This window comes from Plecotus auritus (genome assembly GCF_963455305.1).
Source record: "Plecotus auritus genome assembly, chromosome: 7".
NCBI lineage: Eukaryota > Metazoa > Chordata > Mammalia > Chiroptera > Vespertilionidae > Plecotus > Plecotus auritus.
In genome coordinates, this window is record NC_137774.1 from 3981776 (window position 1) to 3999705 (window position 17930).

The window sequence follows — 17930 nt, forward strand, 5'->3', positions numbered from 1 at the left end:
CTCAGCCACAGGCCCCTCTGCCCTCGCCCCCAGCTAGCCAGCCCTTGATATGCATTGTTTAAAATGTAATTACTGCCCTAACTGGTTTGGCTCAGTGGATAGAGCATCGGCCTGCGGACTGAAGGGTCCCAGGTTCGATTCCGGTCAAGGGCATGTACCTTGGTTGCGGGCACATCCCCAGTGGGAGGTGTACAGGAGGCAGCTGATCGATATTTCTCTCCCATCGATGTTTCTAACTCTATTCCTCTCACTTCCTCTCTGTAAAAAATCAATAAAATATATTTCAAAAAAAGACAACCCAGTAAAAAGCGGGCAAAGGATCTGAGTAGCTATTTCTCCAAAGCAGATGTACAATCGGCCAACAAGCACATGAAAAGATGCTCAACATCCTTATTCATTAGGGAAATGCAAATCAAACCCACAAGGAGATACCACGCATGACCCTCTGGGTGTATCACAGACGCGATACTTGTGTCGAGTTGGAAGGCGCGTCTTAGACATGTCATCGCTGTGCCTGTGGTTCATTTTGTGTGTGCCAACTGTCTCAGTGCCGGGGCTGGCTCTGACCCGGGAGGATATTCAGTTTAACTTGAAGGTGTCTGGATATAAACATTGGGAGTGTGGTGGGCAGTTAGACAGACCTGAACAGAGCACGGACGATGGGCCAGGTACAGAAGGTCACCAGGGCGGGAAGCCCGGGGCCTAGCAAAGGGCAAATCTGGGAAAGCAAAGACCCCACCCCCAGGTGACCTTTCCTGCCCTAGCATCTCGCTGGTCATGTGGTTTAGATCCCCTGACCTTTCCTCCACTGACCTTTCCCCCCTGACCTTTCCTCCCCTGACCTTTCCTCCCTAAAGACAACCTCTAGGCCTCAGTGGTATTTCAGTTCCAGACCCAGAAGAGCAGCAAAACCAGACCAGTGACCCTGTGGCTGCCTCAGGACCAGCTGCATTGACTCAGGACCCCCTGCCCTGGCTCCGACCACGGGGAGACCGTGACCCTGAAGGAGCACACCTGGAAAGCTGATGGGTATTCCATGAAGACCCTCTCCCGAGCCCTCCCCTAAGATTTCCACCCGCAAGAGAGAGAAATACCCTCAGTGCAAAGGACCCAGCTCCAACTCTCCCCCAGGGAGCACCCCCTAGCCATTCCCTTCCCCCTTCTTCCCTGTAAGAGACCCCACTGCAGCCAGGGGAGCAGTGGGCAGTGGCAGCTCATGCTGAGCTCACCCCCTGAACCTGTCTCCAAGGCCCCCTTTCCGCTGCTTCCCAGTGAGCAGAGCAGCCCTCCTGGGCTCTCCTGTTGCTGCTGCTATGCTAAGCCCCTCTTGTCTCCCTTCCTGAGTGTGCTCTTGCTGCGGCCAATGAATTCTTGCCTGCTCTGCCGCACTTCGTCTCTTGATTGAAATCTTTCCTTCCAGAAGACAAGGACCGAGGTCTCGTTGTCTCGCCGGTAACAGGAGGAGGGGATGGGATCTAGTAAGATTTATCTTATGGTCCTATAGTATGAACCCAGACCTAGGGAGGTCTGGGTGGGGGACAGGGAGGATATACTTGGGGGTCTGCACCATCCTGGGCTCCTTATCTCAGCCTGGCCAGGGTCAGTACAGGCCGGGGGCAGCCCTCCAGCCCCTCCCTGGGTACCCTGGCAGGGCGCAGAGACTCCATACCCAGGGACTTCCTGGAGGGTCCTATCCTCTCTGAAAAGATCAACCCCACTGTTGATTCAACCTGCACTTCAACCTGTGCTCCCTCAAGATGAAGTTGATAGAGTTGTGGGGCACCCCCTCCACCATCCTGGACCCCGGGTGCCTTTACAGAAAAAGCTTCCCGTCAGGCGGGGGCCCGGTCCCCGTGGCTGCAGCCCTCAGAACCAGGGCCTCCCGCTCCCACAGGCAGTCCCCCCAGCCTTCCTCTGTGACTCTGTCCCCTCAGAGGGGGTCTCAGCACACAGTTTTGTTAGAGTGACCAGAGTGGAAGGGGTCGTCATCCTATAGAAAGGGGAACTGGCCCACCTCCTCAAAGAGAGGGGGAGGCGCTTGCTCAAAATCAGAAATCTTCAGAAATCAATAATCAGTAATTCGTGGTTAACTGCCTCCTGCCACCGCCGTCCATCAGTGATAACAAGCGGCACCTCGTTCTCTTGCTGGTGTGCGGGGCCCCCTGCCGGCTTTGGTCTATGTGCCCTCTTCCTGGAGCACCCTGTCCCCCGGATGCTTGTCTACCTGCTTGGCTCCCGGTTGGCCTGCAGGTGGCAGCTTCCCCAGGCCTCCCCGGTGGAGGCACTGATCCTGCTGAGTGCTGGGTGTCTCCCCACTAAGCTCCCGAAGGCTTAGGAGCTTCCTGGCCCCATGGATCTGTTTCCCCAGCACTTAGCACAGTGCCAGGCACAGGCCAGTAACAACAAAATGATGAGGGTCGACATGTAGGGAGCGGTCGGGGTACTGACTCATTGGCTGAATGAAGGAATGGCTATCGCCCACCCAAGTCGCTCCCCCATTCCTGGGTCCTAACACCCCAACCCCAGAGCCTGGGGTCCTTAAAAATATTGAATTCCTCGAAAGCTCCAGGATGGGCTCCTGGTCCCTCTGCCTCTCTCTCCAGCTCTTGGCCGGTGCGGTGACCCGCTGTGTCCCTGGCGTAGCCAGAGTGCCCTCTGCTGGCACAATGGCGACAAGGTCTGCTCCTGCTCTCCGGGATGCTGGGGCGGCGGGAGCCCTCTGCGCCTTCCCCTTCACAGCCCCCTTTCTCCTTCGCTAGTACGAGGGCAGCTTCTCTGTTCTTCCTCCATGTCATCCCTCTGCCCATTTGCCCAGGCAGGTGGAAGCTTGCCAGTTGGCCCAGAGGCCTAGGCTGTGCCACCAGCTGGCTATTCCCCCCCCAGGCCCTCTGAACGCAGATCTGGTGGGCAGTCTGTCCCAAGGCTGATCATAGGTGCTGGTTGTGATGTTGGGGGACCCACTACCCCCACCCCCACTCCACTCCAGTCCCCACCTCCTGGGGGGGGTGGACAGAGATGTCCTGATCTGTCCCAGTCAGGGGAGCAGATTACCTCATGCTGGGGAGCAGGATACGTTTTGCCGCACCTCCAGCGCCTCCCTCTCACTCAGGCTGACCCTGGCTCTCAGGCCACACATGGTCCTCCCCACTCCAGCCGCCCTCTTTCTCCCCCTCTCCCCCCGCGGCTTCTGCCCAGCCCCTCCCAGGCTGACCTGGTGTGAGAGGCGCCTCCTCTCACTGGTCCATTCCCACACCTCCCTCCACCCTCTGAAGCTGGACTTCTGTCCCTTCTGGTCATCCCCGTGTTACCACATCCAATGGACACGCTTAGTCCTCATCCGCCTATAGCGCTGACCCTCCCTCCCTCCTTGAAATTCGCTCTTTCCGTGGCCTCGGGGGACACCATTCTCTCTGGGGTGTCCTCCCACGTCTCTGGCCAGGCTCGCATTATTTTGCCTTGGTTTCAGGTGTACAGCACAGTGGGTAGACAGTCACGTACTTTACAAAGTGTCCCCCACTCTTTTTAAAAAAATATATTTTATTGATTTTTTACAGAGAGAAAGGGAGAGGGAGAGAGAGTTAGAAACATCAATGAGAGAGAAACATCAATCAGCTGCCTCCTGCACACCTCCCACTGGGGATGTGCCCGCAACCAAGGTACATGCCGCTGACCGGAGTCAAACCTGGGACCCTTCAGTCCACAGGCTGACGCTCTATCCACTGAGCCAAACCGGTGAGGGCTGTCCCCCACTCTTGACCTTTGCATGGCAGAGTTCCACAGGCCCTGGCCTTCACCTTTTCATCCAGAACCCGACAGCAGCCAACAACTCGCCATGGACACTGTTGGTCTCCTCCCCAGCCGGAGGACTCTCCATGTATCTCTTCTTTTTTTAAAAAAACAAACCTGCCCGAGGATATTTTCCCCTTGATTTTTAGAGAGAGTGGAAGGGAGAGGGAGAGACGGAGAGGAACATTGGTGTGAGAGAGATACATCGATTGGTTGCCTTCTGCACTCACCCTGACCAGGAAGCCTGCAACTGAGGCATGTGCCCTTGACCGGAATCGAACCTGGGACCCTTCAGTCCACAGGCCCCAGCTCTATCCAGTGAGCCACACCGGCTAAGGCTCAGCTTCTCTTCTTCAGGGGGCACCTGGTGTGGGATGGCTCCTGTGTCATCTCTTCCCTGAACAGGCTTTTTCTCAGTGCGTGGCTAGAAGTGTTCCCTCCACCCACCAAGCTACTATCTTGCTTCTCACGGCATCCTCCTGGGGAGCCCTGTGCCCGGCCCACAGAGCTCCTCGGGGGGCCTTTGCGGCACATTGCAGCAAACTCCCCGTCATCTCCAATGTGTGTGAAATACAACAGAAGCAAGACACACCTCCTCCAGGCAGGAAGAATCCAGTCAGGGAGGGAGAGTCAGCTTCCAGAAGCACGTGGCAAGGAGCCAAAGCCTTTAAATGCGTGCCCTTGGGCTTCTGTCGCTTTGCTGTGGTTTATTTTGGCAGGGGGGAGCGGCCCGAGGCATGTTACTCATGTTTCGCGTCACGTGTGGGTGTGCATACCCACGCTAACAGCAGGGGCGTTTGAGGCACGGCTGCTCTGAGCTTTGCAGGACATTTGGCCCCTCCCCCTGATCCAGCTACTAAATCCCACTAGTGCCCCCCAGACTTGTGACACCCTTAGCGAGTGAGGCCACTGCCTGGGGCTCAACATGATTTGTACAAGTTTTTTTTTTTAAATTGATTTCGGAGAGGAAGGGAGAGGGAGAGAGAGATGGAAACATCAATATGAGAGAGAATCATGGATCGGCTGCCTCCTGCATGCCCCCTACTGGGGACGGAGCCCACAATCCGGGCACAATGCCCTGACTGGGAATTGAACCGGTTCATAGGTTGATGGTTAACCACTGACCCAGGCCGACCCGGGCCGGGGCTCAAATTTACAGAGATGCCAACAACACGCAGTAATCAAGAGACACAAGGCAATCTTTAAAGAAATGAGATCTTGCCGAAACCGGTTTGGCTCAGTGGATAGAGCGTCGGCCTGCGGACTGAAGGGTCCCGGGTTCGATTCCGGTCAAGGGCATGTACCTTGGTTGCAGGCACATCCCCAGTGGGGGGTGTGCAGGAGGCAGCTGGTCCATGTTTCTCTCTCATTGATGTTTCTAACTCTCTATCCCTCTCCCTTCCTCTCTGTAAAAAATCAATAAAATATATTAAAAAAGAAAAGAAAAAAAGAAATGAGATCAACAAACTGGCCAATGAAACAGTCACTTGTTTTCCAATAATATTCTGTTGGATCAGGGTTAGAGCTAGGGGTCTGGGGCAGGTGGTGCAAGTGCCCGGTCCGGTCTGACCTTTATTTATCATTTTGATATTCTGTCCATCGTGTGAGAAGAAACAAGTCACCTTTTCTGTCCAAGAACAGTTTAGACAGCTGCCATTTTGGACTGCGTGACTTGGCAGCCGCCATGTTGGCCGCATGGCTTGCAGCTCCCCTGGGGGCCGCCATCTTGAAACAGCCAAGGCCAACCCCACCCCTCCCTTTGAATTAGCCAATCGCGAAAGACTGTGCGCCTGAGCTCCAATCAAGAGCAAAGGACAGGTCACGTGCATCGTCAGGGATTATAAACCCGAGCAGCCCACCGGCTGGGTGTGCACGCACTTCCAGACCAGGTGTGCGCACCCCTCTACGTAGAAGTAAAGATGTCTGCCTTGCTGCCTGGGTCCCGAGGATGTTTTGTGTTCTACCAGGACCCCTGACTTGGGGGGCTCGCCTTATTTCTAACAATCGTGACTTTTGCATTCATTTGATTTTGCAAAATGCGCATTAAAATGACTTTGATAGAAAAATGCAGAAATACAGCCCTGGCCAGTGCGGCTCAGTTGGTTGGAGTGTTGTCCCGTACACCAAAGATGGCGGATTCAATTTCCATTCAGGGCACAGACCCAGATTTTGGGTTCAATCACCGGTTGGGGCTCATGCCAGAGGCAACCAATTGATGTTTCTCATAAAAATAAACTAAAAAAAAAAAAAAAAAAGGAAATGCAAAAAGACATTTAAAAGTTACCCAATCCTTTTGTAAGAAATAACATGGAACATTTTTTAGTGAAATAATCCTTGGAGACAGATTAGTTTACAGCCTGTTTGGATTCACATTAAACAAAATAGTCTTTGTAAGCCAAGGCGAGAGCAGGAAGGCAGGAGACGTGTGTGGGGCATTCCAGGGTCTGGCCCCTCCCTGGTCTCTCCACAGCAGGAGGAAGGGGAGGGATAGGGTTCCCTGCTGTGGATTATCCAGAAGTACTGGCTGATCTTGCACCCCAGAGGTCCCCCTCTCTATGGTCCTCCATGAGACACGTGCTGAGTCATGAGCAAAGGACCCTGACATTTTGCTTTGCTGGCCAGCCTCCCCTGCTTACCGTTTGGCTTTTTGAAATACTAGAAATTATTTCAAAATGATTTCTATCTCTGTGGACGCCTATGGGCCTAGGAACTCCAAATGAGAAAGGCAATGACTTCCCTCTTACATCAGATGTGGTTTCCTCCCGTGTGTCCCAGGGTGTCATGGTGCCAGCATCACCCCACGCCCCAATCTGGGACTACACGTCCCTCAGAGCCAGAAGGTGAGGGTACGCCCCTGTCCTTGTCGGCTCCCAGATGGGGAAGGACTCTGAGACCATGCAGCCAGCAAGAGCAGGGCCTGTCCCTAGGGCCACACATTCACTTCCTCCGCATTCCTTACCTCCACAACGTGATGCAGAGGCCTGCAGCCTCTTGAAGCAGGGACAGTGAAGATTTGGGGGTGGAGAGGCGAGATTTGGGCATTTTGATGGGAAAGGTTTTTCCTGAATATCGGGGAAAGGTTTAGATTTCGTTCCTACCCATCCCCAGGTAACGGCCTCTGAGGAAAGTGATTGGAATTGGTGCAGGGAGGAGGGGCAGCGCCAGACCCCAGCCAAGGTTGCTCAGAGGAGCTGAAGGGAGCCCCACCCCTGCCAGACCACAGAGCACGCCCGCAGCCTGCTCCAGCCGGCTCCTACCGAGAAGTGGGGGTCACTTACTTTCCCGAGAACAGAGAACAGGCCCGGGGGTGGAGTTCAGGCACACCCCCGTGGGCCCGAAGGAGTTTCTCCTGTGACTTGCCTCATGTCCTCTTCAGAGCCAATCATTAACCCCCCGAGAGCCCCCACTTGAGAGGCCCCCCGGGAACAAGCGGCTGGTTGAGGCTGGAAATGCAGAGGCGGCTTTTGCAGGGGGGCTGAGTCCCCAGTCCCGCTCCTGCCAGGGTCGCAGGGCAGTGGCCCAGCCAGGGTCCAGCCTCGCTGGCTGCACACACCCTGCTGGGCAGGTGGGATGGCAGAGGCCCAGCTGAGGAGCTCTGTGGGGCGGGCCCGTGGCTGGGGCAGGCTGGCAGCCTCAGGAACACCGAGGAGGGTGCAGATGGTTTAGGGTTTGCCCGCCCAGGGTGGCTTCAGTTCCACAGCCCCCCTGGACGATGCAACACCAGCCATGGGAGACGCTCAGTTCTGGGCAGGAGGGTCAGCAGCCTGTCTCTGCCTTTGGGGTCTGAGATGGGCCTGGCTTCCTCGCCTTGACCTCTAGCCTGCAATGAAGTCAGTAACGCAGACAGAACACCCCCTCCCCCCAATGTAAGATGCCACCTCTCCGTCTGGCCACCCGGCCTAAGCCCCACCCACTCTCAGGCCGCAAGACCTTTAGGGACAGGTACCTGGTGGCGAGTGGCCAGGATCAGCCAGGAGAACCAAGACCTGAGATCCAGGGACAGTCCAGCCTGGTTCAGAGCCCTGCTCCTGTGGCTGTGGGGACAGACGGGTCTGACTGTTTTCTGGGATTCCCAGGCCCCGTTTCCCTGGATAACCTGTCATCTCAGATAGCAGCTCCAATACCACTTCCTCCAGGAAGCCTGCCCTGATTTCCCCACAAGGCTGGTTCTCCAGTTCTTTCTCCTCCTGGCACATCTACCTCTCCTCTTGGGCCTTTCCCAGTATTGTGTGTTTATATGGATTTCAAGCAGGAGTTGGCACACTTTGTCTAGAAAGGGCCAAATGGTAGATTTTAGGTTTTGCAAGCCAGCTGGTCTCTGTCATCACTACTCAGCTCTGCTGGGTGACAAGTTCGCTGCCCACCCTCAACCCGCAGCCAGGGGACCCCGCGGGGCCGGCCAGCGCTAGAGTCCAGCTTTATTCGCCACCCCCCTTCCCTACACCTGCTTGAGCGTGACCAAGGCGCCGCTGCTGACCATGACCGCGGGGTAGAGCGGCTCCAGGAAGGAGGCGAGGAAGCGGTAGAGGAGGCTGACCCCGCCCGCCACGCCGTAGAAGGACAGGCAGCCGGCGCCGCAGTCGAGCGCCACGCCGAGCGTGCGGTGGTAGCCGCCCTGCAGCACCGTCTGCGTGTTGTTGTGCCACACGGAGAACCGCAGCGAGTCCCACTCCAGGCACCACGAGTCGGGGTTGCGGCCCAGCAGGTAGACGATGCTGCCGCGCGGGCGGCCGCTGGGCGGGGGGCTGCGGCGGTAGGTGACGCCCAGGCACACCCACGAGTTGGACACCTCGGCCTCCCAGTAGTGGCGGCCCTCGGCCAGGCCGCGCGAGCACAGCACCTGCGGCCACTGCTTGAAGCCGGGCAGGGGGCCGCCGGCGGGGAAGGGCTCCAGGAGGACCCCCAGGTTCAGCACCGAGTGCGTCTCCTTGAACAGGAAGAGCTCCTCGCTGGCCGAGGCGGGGTCGAATTTCAGGTTGCAGTAACCTGGGGGAGGGGAGGGAGGGGGGGGACAGCAGCCGGGTCAGGGTCCCAGGGCACTGGCAGAGGACTCCAGTGCTTCCCCCAGCTCCGAGGAGTGGCCCTCCACCCCCTTTTAAGTCACGGACTGGTGGTGGTGGTGGTGGGGATGTGCGGAAATAGTTTAGAGGAAGAGATGGGTGTTGTCCCAAGGTCCCGTGTTTCTCTCTCTCTTTCTCTCTCTCTCTCTCCCCCCCCATATATATATATATATATATATATATATATATATATATATATATATATATATATATATATGTAATTTTTAATTTTAAAAGAATAGTTTAGCCCTAACCGGTTTGGCTCAGTGGATAGAGCGTCGGCCTGTGGACTGAAAGGTCCCAGGTTCGATTCCGGTCAAGGGCATGTACCTTGGTTGCAGGCACATCCCCAGTGGGAGGTGTGCAGGAGGCAGCTGATCGATGTTTCTCTCTCATCGATGTTTCTAACTCTCTATCCCTCTCCCTTCCTCTCTGTAAAAAATCAATAAAATATATTTAAAAAAAAAAAAAAAAAGAATAGTTTAGCCCTAACCGGTGTGGCTCAGTGGCTAGAGCGTCAGCCTTCGGACTCAAGGGTCCCAGGTTCGATTCCAGTCAAGGGCATGTACCTTGGTTGCGGGCACATCCCCAGTAGGGAGTGTGCAGGAGGCAGCTGATCGATGTTTCTCTCTCATTGATGTTTCTAACTCTATCCCTCTGCCTTCCTCTCTGTAAAATATCAATAAAAAATATATATATATATTTAAAAAAAAGAATAGTTTATTGATATTTATTTTATTGTTTTTTTAAAATATATTTTATTGATTTTTCACAGAGAGGAAGGGAGAGGGATAGAGAGTTAGAAACATCGATGAGAGAGAGACATCGATAAGCTGCCTCCTGCACACCCCCCACTGGGGATGTGCCCGCAACCAAGGTACATGCCCTTGACCGGAATCGAACCCGAGACCCCTCAGTTCCCAGGCCAACGCTCTAGCCACTGAGCCAAACCGGTCAGGGCAGTTTATTGATATTTAGAGAAAGAGAAAGGGAGAGGGAGAGGGAGAGGGAGAGAGAGAGAAACATCAATGTGAGAGTGCATCAATCCGCTGCCTCCTGCATGCTCTGCATGCTCCCCACCAGCTGGGGATCAACCCGCAACCTGCCCATGTGCCCTTGACCGGCAACCTCCTGGCACTGGATGACGCCCAACCAACTGAGCCCACACTGGCCAGGGCCCAAGGTCCACCTGTCTAGAAGCGTTGAGCGCTGAGGCTCCCTCCGTGCCCTCACCAGACCCTAACATAATCTCCCTTTTTATTTGTTCAGGATGCAAGGTAGAGTGGAACTGGGGGCGGGGGGGCAAGGGCTCCTGGAGGGGGTCACTCAGAGGGAGGGTCACCAAGGGCAGTGCAACCCTGACCCTGGAGATCGCAGAGAAGTCCTTGGGGTTGGGCCCCCAGCCCAGCCGGGGAGAGGGAGGGCTGTGGGAACATGGAGTGGAAAGGGAGACTGAGGAAGAAATGGACAGGGTCTGCCAACTGGCTTGGCTAAAGCCCAGGGGCACCCAGCGGAGGACAGAGGTGGAGCGACACCAGGGCAGGGACGGCTGGAGGGCCTCTGGACAGTAGGTGAGGCCTTGCCACCCCCCTCCCCCTGCAGGGTAGGACAGGACAGAGTCTTTTCTTTCCTATCAGGGCCTTGGAGTCACAGGCCAGTCCTTCTGAGGTCTCCAGTCCCAGACAAGAGAGAGCTGGCATCTCTCTGGAGCCCTGGCCCGAGCAGAGGCGGAGCTGGGGAAGTCGAGGCACCTAGGGGCCCTGCTCCCTTCCTTCCCCTCCCTGCATTGGACCCCGGGACTGAGGACTCACACTTGAGAAGGGTCTTCCTGTCCATGGTGGGGGGCAGCACCTCGTAGGAGTTCATTTTAATGCCTGCGGAGAGGGAGGGCTCTGCTAAGGACACTCGCAGCCCAGCATCCTTCTGCAGGGAGGCGTGGGCTCCCAGGAGGCAGCGTCACCGGGGGAAGGTGCACACGGGCCAGCAGGGCCCTCTGCGACGCCCGGAAACCACCCCAGCCGCTGCCCTGCGGGGCTGTCCCTGCCCCAGAATGCAGCTGGGTGTCCAGTGGCCCAGGCCACAGGTACTGACCTTGCAGGAGGAGCTGGTTGATGAAGCCGAGCCCCATGCCCACCAGCCGGCTCCGGAGCTCCGCCAGGGTCTGGGGCAGCTGCAGGAAGCTCTGCTTCTCCTCCCAGCTGGTGCCCATCAGGGGTTCCATGCAGTCTTGGAAGTTCTTTAGCCTGGGGAACTCCTGTATTGCGGGGAGGGGCGGCGACAGTGGTGCCACCTTTCACCCGGGCCCAGGCAGATGCCCCATGTCCCCGCCTCTGCAGGGGCTTGGTGGTGCCCAGAGCGTGGGGCAGGCGGAGAAGCTGCTGCTCTCCAACCTGGGCATCTCCCTCCCCAGCTCCTGGCGTTTGGACATCGTAGCTTAGGGCTTTGCCAAAGGCCTGGCCTAGTGCATTACAGAGTGATTTTTAGAAAACAGTGCTGGCAGGACTTCCTCCAGCCTTCAATTGCTTAGTGAGAAACCTTGCCAAATGCTTCCTGGTGTGTGGGGGGGACAAGGGGAGGAACAGCCCTAGAAGTCTGCTCGGGGTGCGATGGCCGCTGAAAGGAGAGCTGCACCGGGTTGGGGCAGCCCCCGGCCCCGCCCATAGAGAAGGCTGCCCCCCAACCTTCACCTGACCCCACCAGCTACCCTGCCTGGTGCCCCCCTGCAGCAGCACCCAACCAGGCTGTGGCGCCAGGCCAGGGCTGAGGAAAGAAATGGGATCTCAATCCGGGCTCTGTAGATTGTTCTGTCTCACTTCCAGCCCTGCCTGGGGGCGTGTGGAGAAACAGACCAGAGGTCGGCAAACTCATTCGTCAACAGAGCCAAATATCAACAGTACAAAGATGGACATTTCTTTTGAGAGCCAAATTTTTTAAACTTAAACTTCTTCTAACGCCACTTCTTCAAAACAGACTCGCCCAGGCCGTGGTATTTTGTGGAAGAGCCACACTCAAGGGGCCAAAGAGCCACATGTGGCTCACGAGCCGCAGTTTGCCAACTTAGACTGTCAGATGCCCAGAACCCTAGGGTACACCCCATCTGTTCCAGGGAAATGAAGGCAGGAATGTTAGGGTCAGGCTGGGTGCTGAGGTGGAGGAAGCCAAGGGTGTGGGTGTAATCTCAGGACAGATGACCGGGGAGGCAGGGGAGTGGACCAGTGACGCCGCCCCAAACGCTGATGGCGTGTCTGTGGGTGCAGGAATGGAGGTTGTGGCAGGGCCTGGCGCGGAGGTGGGGTGCGGGCTTGCCTGCAGAAACTGCTGGTCACTCGGGTTGGTGAGCAGGGTGCGCAGCCAGATGCTGTCCGCCTCCAGCTTCAGGAGCCAGTTGTGGCTCTGCTGGATGGAGCTGCCCAGCTTCTCCAGGGCGGCGGCCTCCTCTTTGTCCACAAAATCCAAGACCTTCATCTGCAGCTGTTTGACTTCCTGGATGATCCCCAAGAAGCAGGAGTGCACCTCGTCTCGCATTGTCTGGATCAGTTTCTGGGGGTGGCGGTGGGAGGGTGCAGAGAGAGGCATCTCTGAGCTCCACCCTTATACCTGCCTTATCATGATCCCCAGCCCACCTAGGATCCTGTCTGTCCTCCTGCCCCCACCCCATCCACACCAAGCCCTCAGAGTCCCCTCCGCCTGATGCAGGGCGCTGGGGAAGCCTGGGCCTGGGGCGGGTGGGCAACCTTACCAGGAGAAAGGCCACCTGCTCGCGGTGCTTCTGGCTGTCGGAGGTGATCATTAGCATTTGGTTCTCCACGTTGGCCTGGACCTGCCGCAACTCGACCTGGGTGACAGGGTGAGTGGGGGTGAGGGCGCCTGATTGAGGGGGTGCCTAGGAGAAGCCTTCTGCAAGCAGCCCCATGTTCAAGCCCAGAAGAGCTATTCCTCTTACATTCCAAAGAGGTTTCAAGGGGATGAGGATGAGGATGAGGATGAGAAAGAGCAGAGCTGAAGGGGCGCCGGCTGAGGGCCCACCCGCCTGCTCTAGGTCTCTCCCCGTTTTTAGGAGTCAGGTTCTCTGCTCCTGACAGTAATGACCTTCGGGTTTCAGGTCACAAGAAGGGGTTGTGGAGGGGTCAGTGGTTTCAGAGGCCTGGGAGGCAGTGGGTCAAAAAGGGCACATCAGGTGGGGAGCCCTGGGCTCCCCTCCAGAGGGCAGCACTGCCAGGCTCAGAGTCCTTCTACATAAGCCTTTCGTCTCCCCCGCCCGGCGACGGGCGTTTTCCCGTCTCAGGATGTATTACAGACGGAACTGCGCTACTCCAAGTGGCTGTCCAGGAACTGCTGCTGACCCGCAGCAAAACGAGAAGCTCGTGCCAGACGGTAAACCGACTCGCTGCTTTCTCATTAGGAAAGTCTTGCCAGGGAGAGGGTGTCAGCTCATCACACGATCGTGATGAATTGGCTCGCCTTCCGGCGCGAGCTCCTTGCCGTGGACCGTGAACAGTGGCTGTGTTGGAATAGCGCTGTTGTAGGGTGTACGTGATAGACTGTCCTCACGTAGAAGGACGTCACGTTTGCAGTTTTGTATCTTTTCTTTCAGCCTTTCCTTTCGTTCGGTGCAAAAAACACACACAAAAAACAAAAACAAAAAACACCACCCCAAAACCACTGATCATGGGGTTCACACAGACCATGTTGGATCCTTAGGCACTTGACTGGCCAGCACTGATTCATGTCACGCATGACCCTCTTGGCCACACTCGCAGGGGTCCTCAAACTTTTTATTTTTATTTTTTTTATCTACTTTTAAAAATATATTTCTTTATTGATTTCAGAGAGGAAGGGAGAGGGATAGAGAGATAGAAACATCAATGATGAGAATCATTGATCGGCTGCCTCCTGCACGCCCCCTATTGGGGATCGAGCCCACAACCCGGGCATGTGCTCTTGGCTGGAATCGAACCTGGGACCCTTCAGTCCGCAGGCCTACGCTCTATCTACTGAGCCAAACCGGCTAGGGCTCCTCAAACTTTTTAAACAGGGGGCCAGTTCACTGTCCCTCAGACCGTTGGAGGGCCGGACTATAGTTTAAAAAAAAAACTATGAACAAATTCCTATGCGCACTGCGGGCCCGGGACGAGTCGGCTGCTAAGCAGGACAGGCAGCGGCACCCGGCGGGCCGGATACATGTCCTCGGCGGGCCGCATGTGGCCCGCGGGCCGTAGTTTGAGGACCCCTGCAACGGCTGCAGAATTTTCCTCCCCGGAAAGGTGTGTGGAGGTGGCGGGGGTGGGGTGGGGGGAGGGGCTTGCGAAAGACTCAGACCCGCCCCCGCCCTCGCTCCCGCCGCACCTCCCTGCGGGCGCGCTCCTCCTGCAGGGGGATGGTGTCGTGGTTCCGGTGCTCCTCCTGCAGGCAGGTCCCGCACACGCAGCAGCCTTCCGTGCGGCAGTACAGCCCCCGCACCTTGCGGTGCTTGCGGCACAGGCAGCTCTTGAAGTCCCACAGGGGCTCCAGGAGCTGGTGGTCCCGGAACACCTGGTCCTCCGAGTGGCTGCGCAGGTGCTTCTCGCACAGGGAGGCCATGCACTGCAGGCACGACTTGACGGCCCTGCGCTTCTGGGGGCCGCAGAAGTCGCAGGGCACGTCCCGGGGCCCGGCCAGCTTCCACGAGGACGCCGAGGGCGGGCTCTTGGCCTGGGTGAAGCAGGTCACCATCTCCTCCAGGGTGACGTTCTTGCAGAGGCGCGGCCTGGAGGCGAAGCTCTCTCGGCACTGGGGGCAGTAGAGGGTCTCGCCCAAGGCCGCCTGGTGGTCCCAGAACCCCTGGAGGCAGGTCATGCAGAAGTTGTGGCCGCAGGCGGTGGTGACGGGGCTGCGGAACACCTCCAGGCAAATGGGACAGAGGACTTGGTCCTCAAACTTGCAGAGGTTGCCGTTGTTCCTCAGCGGGAGCTGGCCTTGCGGAGGTCTGGAGGGCTGGGCGGGGGGCTGCGGGGCTGGGACGTGGTCCTGGACTGGCTCTGGGGAGACGGAGCAGAGCCATGCGGAAGCCCAGGCAGGAGCTGAGGGGGCCTTACAGGGAGGGGCATGACACTCCTCTGAGAAGCAGCTGTCTGCCCATGGGGGACAGGGACTGTGCCATCAGTCAGCCCGTAGCGGGGACAGAAGTTGGGGATTGTGTTCTCCTTGTCCCTAATTCCTGGAACGAGTCCCGGACAAGGGGGTGGATGGCAGAAAGCAGTCACGTGACAAGGGAAAGGAACCACTTCCCTGGCCCATGGGAAGAAAGGTGGGAGCACAGGTACTTACGTGAAACTCTCTGCATGTCAGGGAGAGCCAGAGGCTTGGCTGCCCTGGCGGGAGGGAAGAGAACCCGTGGACACTCAGGTGCAGGGCCCTGGCCCCTGGTCCCATTTCACCAGCTGCTGGGAAGGTCCCCATCAGTCTAGTGCAGGGGTGGGCAAACTTTTTGACTCGAGGGCCACAATGGGTTCTTAAACTGGACCGGAGGGCCGGAACAAAAGCATGGATGGAGTGTTTGTGTGAACTAATATAAATTCAAAGTAAAGGAGCGGAGGGGAGAGCAAGAGAACCCTCCGCTCTTTCGGCTCCGCGGGCCGGATAGAACAGCCAAACGGGCCGGATCCGGCCCGCGGGCCATAGTTTGCCCACGGCTGGTCTAGTGGGTTCCCACCCCACCCTTGCATCTCTCTGGGGCCGATGGCCACCATCTCACCTTTCCCTTCGGCTGTGTTTGCAGTCTCCCTATCTAGCTGCCCCCCGACGCCCTCTGACTGTCTGCAATTTTGCTTCCTGACGTCACAATCCAAGTGGGACCAGCCCCAGCATCCTGCTTGTGACGTCAGCGGGGAGGGTGTACCGCTGGGCCTGCTGCGGTGCTGAGGCACTCTGCCTGTCCCCGGGCTCTTCTTCATTCCGGAGCCTGCGCCCCAGGCGGCAGAGCCACTGCTGCACCTGGGGCCACTTGAGTGGACTTGAGGGACTCACTGCGAACCCAAGGCGGAGAATGGCCACTCAGTGGCAGTAGGATCGTGGGCAATCCGTTAAGTCTCTCTGGACCGTGGTTCTTCTCTGATGAATCAACAGGGTTGCGGTAGGAGATGATATTTCAAGGTCCCCCTCTTGGTCTAGAGTGGATTGATCCGATCATTATCTGATTGGTGATCCTACAGATGGTTGCTTCCCACTCTGGTCCTGACCCTCAGGAGGAAAAAAGGGATGAGCAAAACTGAAGAGAGACCCTCATTACTCCCCTCATTACTCTAAGGGCTTCTTTTTTTAAAAAAAAAAATTTTTTATTGATTTCAGAGAGGAAGGGAGAGAGATAGAAACATCAATGATGAGAGAGAATCATTGATCGGCTGCCTCCTGCACGCCCCCTACTGGGGATTGAGCCCAAAACCCAGGCATGTGCCCTTGACTGGAATCAAACCTGAGACCCTTCTGTCTGCAGGCCGACGCTCTGTCCACTGAGCCACACCAGCTAGGGCTCTAAGGGCTTCTTGTTAGTCTTTCTCTTTCTCATTCTTCCCTGTCCAACAGGACAAATGTCCTGAGAAGTTTGTAATATATCATTTTTTTTGCTTCAAAAAGTTATGAAACTTAGATTTTGAGCTGCCAAATTTGACTTGGAGAAAATAATAGCCTCAAAAGAAAGCTCACAAGGGCAAAAACTACAAATTCCACCATAAAATCAACATGAAAATATTTTTTAAAAATTGTCATTTGAATTTTTTGAAATGTTTTATTGCTTTTATTTTTTTTAATGTATTTTTATGATTTCAGAGAGGAAGGGAGAGATAGAAACATTAATGATGAGAATCACTGATTGCCTCCTGCACACGCCACACTGGGGATTGAGCTCACAACCTGGGCATGTGCCCTGACCGGAAGTAAACCATGACCTCCTGGTTCATAGGTTGATGCTCAACCACTGAGCTACGCCGACTGGGCTGTTTTACTGATTTGAGAGAGAGAGAGAAAGGGAGAGGGATAGCGAGAAATATCAATGAGAGAGAAACATCGATCAGCTGCCTCCTGCACACTCCATACTGGGGATCAAGCCCAAAACCTGGGCATGTGCCCTGACCGGGAATCGAACTGTGACCTTCTGGTTCATAGGTCGATGCTCAATCACTGAGCCAAACTGGCTGGGCCTTCATGAAAATATTTTTACGTAAAATGAAAATAGAAAACTTGGAAACAACTGAATTGCACTGCAGAGAAAACCGATCAAGGAATTAAACTGGCTTAATGGAGGAACAGTTCCCTCCAGTGGAAAGCTTTCCTGATGAAAATGTGTGGTGTGATTCTTACTGAAAGTTTGGCTGGAGGCTGCCACCTGGACTTTGTGGCTGAGCAGATTCGGCCACACTTAGTGATCTGTTCCAGGTGCTGGTGCTGCCTGGGGCGCCAGCAAGCCCTCCCTGGAGCATCAGCAGGCCCAGTGCCAGGGTTTTGGAGTAGATCCTCGCCTTCTTTCGGAGATTAACTCTTTTCCTTCTGAGATACAGCTCCTGCAACCTAACCATGGGACAGCAAGTTACCATAGGGCCTGAACTGCCCGTCACAAACAGGGTGTTCTCTCACCCGCCCAGCCAGTGTGAGGAGTAATTAACATTGCTCAGAAACAGGTGCGCCTCTTTCAGACACCAGGACAATGACTGCTGGCACTGTGCTGCCTCCTGCTGGGGAGAGGAAAGGATCTTTGTTGTTTATGTATTTTTTAAAAAAATATATTTTATTGATATTTTACAGAGAGGAAGGGAGAGGGATAGAGAGCTAGAAACATCGATGAGAGAGAAACATCCATCAGCTGCCTCCTGCACACCCCCCACTGGGGATGTGCCCGCAACCAAGGTACATGCCCTTGACCGGAATCGAACCTGGGACCCCTCAGTCCTCAGGCCGACGCTCTATCCACTGAGCCAAACCGGTTTCGGCTGTACCTTGTTCTTGACCTTTGTGTACAGTTGTCTCCCTGTGCGGGGGAGGGGGAAGACAAAGGCCTTTTGAGGATCCCACACCCTGCCTGGTGCCTAAAGTGATGGGTCCTCACACTTCTTA

General features: G+C 56.0%; 1 protein-coding gene across 1 annotated transcript; it reads right to left on the reverse strand.

Moving 5' to 3' along the window:
• Positions 1-8224: 8224 nt before the first annotated feature.
• On the reverse strand, positions 8225-15168 carry LOC308254628 (E3 ubiquitin-protein ligase TRIM65-like; the record flags this gene model as incomplete). The annotated part of the gene is made up of 7 exons (XM_080680876.1): positions 8225-8772; positions 10658-10720; positions 10938-11100; positions 12153-12386; positions 12586-12681; positions 14193-14863; positions 15153-15168. The coding sequence occupies 7 exons, from the start codon at positions 15166-15168 to the stop codon at positions 8225-8227; spliced, it is 1791 nt and encodes a 596-aa protein (XP_080537002.1).
• Positions 15169-17930: the final 2762 nt, after the last annotated feature.